Source organism: Harpia harpyja, chromosome 14, assembly GCF_026419915.1.
Source record: "Harpia harpyja isolate bHarHar1 chromosome 14, bHarHar1 primary haplotype, whole genome shotgun sequence".
Taxonomy (NCBI): Eukaryota; Metazoa; Chordata; class Aves; order Accipitriformes; family Accipitridae; genus Harpia; species Harpia harpyja.
Genome location: NC_068953.1, coordinates 37,440,435 through 37,448,139, shown reverse-complemented (window position 1 = coordinate 37,448,139; position 7,705 = coordinate 37,440,435). Strand labels below are relative to the sequence as shown.

General features: G+C 58.1%; 1 protein-coding gene across 1 annotated transcript; it reads right to left on the bottom strand.

The window, feature by feature from the left end:
* Positions 1 to 171: 171 nt before the first annotated feature.
* Positions 172 to 5,757, bottom strand: LOC128151465 (cytochrome P450 1A4-like). Its single transcript, XM_052808950.1, has 7 exons — positions 5,625 to 5,757; positions 3,818 to 4,683; positions 3,460 to 3,586; positions 3,103 to 3,192; positions 2,891 to 3,014; positions 2,210 to 2,296; positions 172 to 1,003 (listed from the first exon to the last, which is right to left on the bottom strand). The coding sequence occupies exons 2-7, from the start codon at positions 4,673 to 4,675 to the stop codon at positions 697 to 699; spliced, it is 1,593 nt and encodes a 530-aa protein (XP_052664910.1). The 5' UTR covers positions 4,676 to 4,683; positions 5,625 to 5,757; the 3' UTR covers positions 172 to 696.
* Between the last annotated feature and the right edge of the window lie 1,948 nt (positions 5,758 to 7,705).

The following is a 7,705-nucleotide window of genomic DNA, read 5'->3' as shown; positions in this document are numbered from 1 at the left end:
GTCACCAAGGATTGGTAGAAACACTCAGGGATTCATTTCTTGAATTTACAGTCAGGGAATTTAACTGTGCGAGGGTGCACCCAGACCAGGTCCACTCGAGATAGGTGCCGGCATTGCCTCGAGAGCCCTTTAGAAGGCAGCTGGGAACAGGCTCTCCCCACTGCTCCATCGGCACAAGGAGCTGAAGGCTTCACAAACAGCTCTGCCAAACGAGCTGGAAAGACTTTCACCCTGTGGGAAAAGGCTGGCCAGGTTTCTCAGGGAGGAACCTGCAGATTTATTCCTATTTGATGGATGAAGGGAGTTGCCCACGACAGCTCTGGCTCTGCCTGCAGTGCTGGGCAGGGCGAGGACATCCCTACCGCCATCCCACACCACTTCTCCCAGCCCAAAGCATCCTCCTCCCCACCGCAGGGCTGCAGTCCCCCTGGACCTCCCCAAGAGGGATGAGCGGGCTGGACCTCTGGAGAGCTTTTCTGCAGGCAAGGGCAACAGAGCTGGCTAGAGGGGCTGCGAGGAGCCTGACAAAGCCGGCTTTATCCCTCCCCGCTCGCATTTACATGCGATGAACAAACCTCCAGTAAAGCAACACAGCGAGGGGCTGTGCTGGCTTCTGGAGAGCATTAGCAAAAGCAGGCTGAGTGTCCGACTGCAAGGGCTGGCTTTCTTCTGCAAAGCGATGCTTCCTCCTGCAGCTTATGGAGAGCTCTTCGTGGGGAAACGCTTCTTAATCTGGAAGCACTCGCATTTCTTGTATTTCATTGTCAGCCCATACTGAGGGCTGATGTCCACCTCCTCCCCGGGGCGGAGGCTGAACTCCAGCTGCTGCAGCATGGTGGCCAAGAAGAGGAAGACCTCCCACCGGCCAATGGACTCTCCGATGCATCGCCTCTTCCCCAAGCCAAAAGCCATCACTTTGTCGCTCTCCGTCCTGCTTATTTCAGTCCCTGCAGCATTGAGAAACCGCTCAGGGTTGAAGGTTGAGGGGTCCTTCCAAAGCTTCCTGGAGCAGAAAGGAGACACACCTGAGGAAGCTGTTTTCACCCATTGCGATGGGGACAGCAATCAAAAAAACTCTTCGCAGAGAGCAGCATTGCAATGCTTTCTCATTTCACCATCCAAAAACTTTGGCAATCTCTATCCCTGATCTAAAATGCCAACTATGTGTCAGACCCCATCAGCTCAGTCTATCGAAACCTCTATTTCAAACTCAGATTGTGTTTGCCTGTGCAGATACCGGAGATGGATTCAATTCAGCATGCAATAGCTAGAGATCCTGCAGTTTCAGCCAAAAGGAGAGCACAGAAATCGGTCAGCAGCTCTTAAAAAAAGGAAGGATGAAGACCTGAGGGTTTTCCCACCTTGAACCCTCCCAGCAAAACTTCCCAACCTGTCCCAGCTCAGCTGCTGGGAGGTGCCACATGGGATTTTCCAGTGTCTTAGCTGAGAATTTCTGCTAAGAAAGGCCCTGAAGACAGTTTTCCCACTGCAATGCTCACCAGCCTATGCAGGAGCAGAAGGGATATTGTAATGTTTCTGTGCTGCTGGGCTATTTGGATATGTCTTGAGCTTCTGATCCAAAATACCTGATCTGGAAACCACCTTCTGTATCAAGCCTTAGTCAACTTACTCCCTCCCCAGGAGGGTCTCTACTGGAAAGCAGTGGAGGGGTAAGATAGGGCTTTGGTTTCCAGATCCCCTTTCATTCACCGAAGCTGATTATCAGCAATAACAACACAAGCATATTGAGTTTAACGAGAGTCACATCACCACATTTTTCTCCCTGAAAGAAGGCACCAGGCAGTTCCCATTGAGCACATCCAGAGCCATCAACCCAGATCAAAAGGGCTGCTTGGCAGGAGGATCTACCGATTCCTGATTATTCAGCAGCCCAAGCTGCCAGCTCTCACACATACATGGAAAGTCTGGTGCACTGAGGACATCACCACCTTACTGCACATGAATTGGGTAAGCCCTGGTGTTGGCGAGTTGCTGAACTGGTGACCAAGTCGACCCAGAGCTTCTCTATGCCCAGGAGAGCCAAGACTGGGCTCAGCATCAAACCCACAGGATTTTTGGTCCCATCTGCCCTTTCCTGCCTTCATGACCCATTTGGCTTTTGGGATGTTGTTCTAAAGGATCAGAGCGATCTTAATGCCAAGCAAAGCCATCACAGCTCGGATAAGCATGGGGGATTTGGTATACTCACTCATCATGATTCACTTGCCACTGGTTGATAAACACACAGGTATCTTTGGGGATGTAATAGCCATTCAACACCGTCGCTTTTGTCGTACTGAAAGAAATACAGGTGGACGGGAAGAGAAGTTAAGAGGAGACCCACAGCTTTGCAGCAAAACAAAGCTTGGCAAGTCCTAGGGGTGTTTCATTTTCAATGCCCTGTTTGTACTCTTAGGACTGGCTAGGAAATACCCCAGTTTGTATTTTGGGGACTAAATAGTCTTGGTTAACACTTTTCCTCAAGCAGAAAGATTCCAGTTTCAGGAAGCTGGATGAGTCATGATGTGGTTTCTCCCAAGCCAGGGGGAAATATAAACCCAGGGGTGTTTGCCACCCCTCCACTAACAAAGGCTTTGGAGTAAAACTACTCTCAAAGCAAAGGATTCAACCCCAGGAAGGCAGCAAGCCAGGCAGCTGCCGGCCCCGAGGGCAGCGGATGCAGCTACAGGCACCAGAGCAATGTGTCAGCGGCACTATCAGCAACCATGAAAGCCATGGAGAGCTTTAACATGAGTAATTCAGGCTGTGCACCAGAATATTTCCCCATAGAAGGGATCGATTCCCAGGCAATTATCTGCCTAAATTGCACCTCCCAGAAAACTACTCCAAAAACCCCCCCGAATAACATGTCAGCCGCTCCAGTCCATACCTGTGCGGGATGGTGAAGGGCAGGAAGGAGGAGTGCCTGAACATCTCCAGGATAAAGGCTTCTGTGTAGGGCAGCGTGCCTCGGTCCGACAGCCTCGGTCTCCTCTCCCAGCCGATGGTCTGGTCTGCGCGAGGTCGAGAGGAGGAAGCAGACTGGGGTCAGCCCTGGCCGGAGAGGTTTTGGCCCCGGAGGAAGCAGGTTCAAGGACTCACCTAGTTCTTCCTGGATCTTCTTCTGGATGTCGGGGTACAAGGCAACATACATGAGGCTCCAGGATAAGGCAGTTGCCACAGTGTCAAAGCCTGGATGGACATAAAGGCATTGAGTTACCAAAAGAGGACAGCTGAGTGGGTATTTACAGATCCCAGCACTATAGATGTTTGCCTTGGAGCAGTTCCCCCATCAGCTACCACTGAAAAGCTATCTACTCTGGTCACGGCTCAGGAGGGCACCCAAGAGACCAGCAGCAGCTCCAAACACCCAAGCGTGGCCAGAGTCCCACCCCAACAGCTCCAGCTCCCCCCCTCAGCCTCCCAGCAGCAAGGCTGTACCCTCAGAAATGTTCTCACCTGCCCCGAAGAGGTCATTGACGATGCTGATGATCTTCTCATTGGAGAGCGGGACACGAGCATCCTCCCCTACACTCTTCTCCTGGCAGTGCTCAATCAGCGAGTCTGTGATGTCCCGGATGTGCTCCTGGGGAAGAGCCGGTGGGTCAGGGACATCATGGACACCTAGGGCTGGGGAAACCTGCCCCAGCCAGTGCCGGCTCCTGGGGGAATTAACTGCAGATTGGAGAGATCCAAGGAGCTTTCCTGGGCAGAGGCTGGGGGACAAGGGAATACCCTCTTCCCCCCATTGCCAGGCAGGCAGGATCTGACAGTTGTAGGCATCTCTACCCACTTCCAAGAGCATCCGAGCTCTTACCTTATCAAAGCTGGTGTAATGCTCCTGGACAATTTTTTGCACAAAGAAGCTGAAACGCCTGTTGATGTCCTTAAAGAGCTGCATGGTGCGGCTAGGAAGATACCGGAGCACGGGGATGAAGTCAGCGGGGTTGCCAGCAGCAGCCACGTCCCCAAATTCGTTGCTGAGGTTCACCAAGCTGAGCAGCTCTTGGTCATTGTGGTCGTAACGCTTGCCAAAGCACATGGCACAGATGACGTTGGCCACAGAGACCACCAGGTACCGGTTAAGGTCAAAGCTCTTCTCTTCATCCATCAGCTGGAGGAATTTGGTGACCAGGTAGTCAGCCTCCTTGGAGACATGCTCCTCCAGGAGGCAGGTTGAAGAGGAGGTGGGGCTGGGGGCGATGGAGAAGGTCTTCAGGGCGTTCTGGGCCAGCCTTCTGCGGGCTTTCCACACCTCCCCTGAGTCGGGGCTGAAGGCCAGGCTCTGGCCATTTGAAATGTATTGGAAGCTGTGGAGGTCGGGACGCCCCATGAAGTCTTCTCCTTGCTTCACTAGGGCTTGCTTGATGGTGTCCAAGCCGCTCAGCACCAGGACGGGCCGCGTGCCGATCCTGACCTCCATCACGTCCCCATACTTCTGGCTCAGCCTGGTCAGGGCCAGGTGCGTGTCCTTCCTCAGCTCCAGCACGTTGCCGAGGATGGGGTAGCCTCTGGGTCCTGGGGGGCTCTTCAGCCCCTTGGGCACGTGCTGCCGGAAGGATTGGATGAGCAGGAAGACCAGGCAGAAGACGGCAGCCACAAGGAAGACCTCGGTGGCCGAGACAATGCCTTGGCTTCCCACCAGAGACATCACAGCCTTCATCGCCGCCGGCATGTAGAAACCTTAGTAATAAACCAGAGAGGCATTATGAAAGGGGGAAGGTCCCTGGAGCACCTCTAGTTTGAGATGCTCTTAGTAGCAACCGCACAGGACCGCAGGCAGGAAAGCTGGGCTTAACTTCTGATCCAGAGCTGCATCGGTTTTCTGCTCTTTAGGAAACTGCTTACACTTAAAAGCAGGTTTTTTGCTAGCCAGGAGTGAAAGGAGTAGGTCCCATAGCTTTTCCTCTGTGTGCCAGGGAAGGAAATATGCTCTCTTAACTACAGGACCTCTCTTTTCTACTACAGAGTCTTTTCCAGAGCACTTGACTATAGGGGAGCTGAATTGTCCTGATTTGAGTCATCTGGTTGCTCATGCCGAGCCTCTGCTTGCCAGCAAACTAAATACAGCATTGCCACAAATCTTTCTAAAGATCCGTGGCTGTGAAAGCTAACCACGGCTGTAGTGGGGGGCCAGCAGGCTGCGGGCACCCGGCTTGGAGCTCTATCAGAAATCCCTCAGAAAACCCCAAGCCAAGGGTAAGAAGAGGCTGGATCTGAAATCCCACCTCCCCTTGGGTTTGGCAGAGTGCTACAGCCTCCCACGGGACACCTGGGTCCCATGGGGTGAGGAGCCTGGGGGGGCTGCTGGGACCCCTGCACCCCAGTGGGCGCAGCCCAGCTGGGACCCCCTCCCAGCTGCAGATGGTGGCCACCCAAGGGCAAGAGGGGCTGCGGAGCAAGGGTTACCTCCGGGACATGCCAGCAATCCCCTTCCAACAGCTCCGGGAAAGATGCTACAGGAGATTCGGTGAGCCAGAGAGGGGGAACACCCTGCAGCAGGGTACCCCCCAGTTTTCCATCCCTCGGGGGTCCCCCGGGAGGGCTGGAAGTGCCTCCCCACACATCTCCATCGTCCGGACGGAGAGCTGAGCCGTGGGCGGCCCCCACCCCAGGGTACTCACCTCCGGAGCAGAGCAGCTGGGGGCCCGATCCTCCCAGCAGGTACCCTGCTCGCTCTTCGCTCCTGCTTTATATGCATCGCCGCTCGCCCTGATTGGCCCGGCAGCCTCCCGTCACGTGACCGAAGCCTAATCAAAGCTGACGTGCGTCCAAACTTCTAAATAACTAACTCGGACCCCCCCACCCCCACCCCTCCCGGTGGTGGCAGGAGAGGGACCGTGCAGCCCCCCGCCACGCGTGGGACCTCTGCTCCCCTGCCTGTCGCCGCTGGGGAGGCTGCAAAGCGGTGGAAGAAGGAGGCGGGGGGGGGTCCCGACGGGGCGGGCGGGGGTGCCGGTGCCGCCCGTGGGTTCCAGACCGGGGGGGGCCACATCGCGTGCGAAGCGGGCGGGATGTTTGGGCAACCCGCGCCGCCCCGGTCACTCCAGTCACGCTACCGGCAGGATCTTAAAGGCGCCGGTCCCGCGCCCCGGTTCCCCCCTCGACCCCCCCCCCCCTCCCCGTCGCAGCCTTCGCTGCGGGTACCCGGTTCCCCCCGCCGCCGGTGCCCGCGGTCCCGGGATGGCCCCGATATCCGAAGCCGCGGGGCGAGCGGGAGCGTGGGAAAATAGCCCCGGTGTTCGCGGTGGCGGGCAGGAGAGGGGATTCACCTCCCCACGGGGCCCCGCAAACACGCAGGGATGAGCGTGGACCACCCTGCCCACCGCCGTGCTGTAGCGATCTGCCCCCTCCGGGGGCTTGCCCGTCCCTCCGCCGGTGTTCCCCGGTAAAGCAGAGGGAGGAGAGCCGGGGGGGGGGTTCACGGGATCTATTCCCCCCCTTCACGCTGCGGGGCCGCTCTGCTCACCCACAGCCCGGATCGGGTCCCCGTGGGGAAGGGGGCGGCGGGACAGCCCCGGGTGGGGGTCACGGCCCTCACTGCCCCGGCCCGGTTAAAGATTGTCCAGGTTCGCGTGAGAAGCGACCGTGCCCTCTGTCACCTCCTGTCCCCTGGGAACAGAGCCGTCCGGGGGTCGAGGTGGCACGGGGATGGGGCAGGGGATGCAGCCAGAGAACGGGGGGGTACATCGGGGGGATGCTCGGGGGAACAAAGTGGGGTCTTGGGACCAGTTTGCAGCTCCAGCCCCGCCCCGGTCCCCGTAGGGTGACAGGCCAGGACCTGCCCTTCAGGGAGGACAAGGGGGACCAGCCCCGCACCCCAAATCTCACCTCCTCCACCCACAACCCTGTCCCTAGCCCGGCCACAGAGGGATGGGAGAGGGGCCGAGGGGGTCCCACCCTGCCGGGGGATCCCAGAGGTGGCACTGGGGACATCGCGTGCGAAGGGGCTCCGGACAGACCCAGAGGGCCTCCCCGGTCACTCGCAGTCACGCTATGGGTGGGGGGGGGGGAAATGGCTTTTAAAGGACCAGGGCGGTGGCCCCACGTCCAGGAGCCTGGCCCGGGGTCAAAGCGGCGCCGGAGCAGCTCAGGATCAGCCCCCCCGCCCCCAGCTGCTGGGGGTGGGGGGGCTCCCCAGCACCCGGTACACTGTCGGGGGTAACAGGGCTGCATCGCCTCTGCCATGGGATGCTGCCATCACCTCCAAGGGGACAGCAGTCCTCCCCTGCCACTTGTGTCCCCCTCGATAGGACACAGACGTCCCAGCCCTCTCCAGCCACAAGGAATTGGGGAGAGGGCGGTTTCCCACCGTGCAAAAGGGGGGTGTCAGTCATGCCACCGCAAATGTCCCCTTTGGGATCCAGGGGACACTGGACGGTGCCCTAGGCTGCTCCGACGGTCCCAGCCAGGGCTGTCCGTCCCCAGGGGACACGCTGTGCAAACGGCCCCCCGCGCTGTCTTTCCCTGTGACTCGGGAGAGGGGCTGCTCGGGACACGTGGACCAAGCAGGAGATGTCAATGAGTCCATAAACCCCAGGCGGAGATGTCTCCACGCACGCTCGCACGCACCACAGGCACCTCGTAAAACACGCGGAGGCACCCACGCCCCCAGCTCCCGGCAAACCCACGTCCCTCCCGTCGCGCTGCGTGAAGCTGGCACGCGTGCATTCGCCCCATCTTTATGTACGCCTATACAGGCACG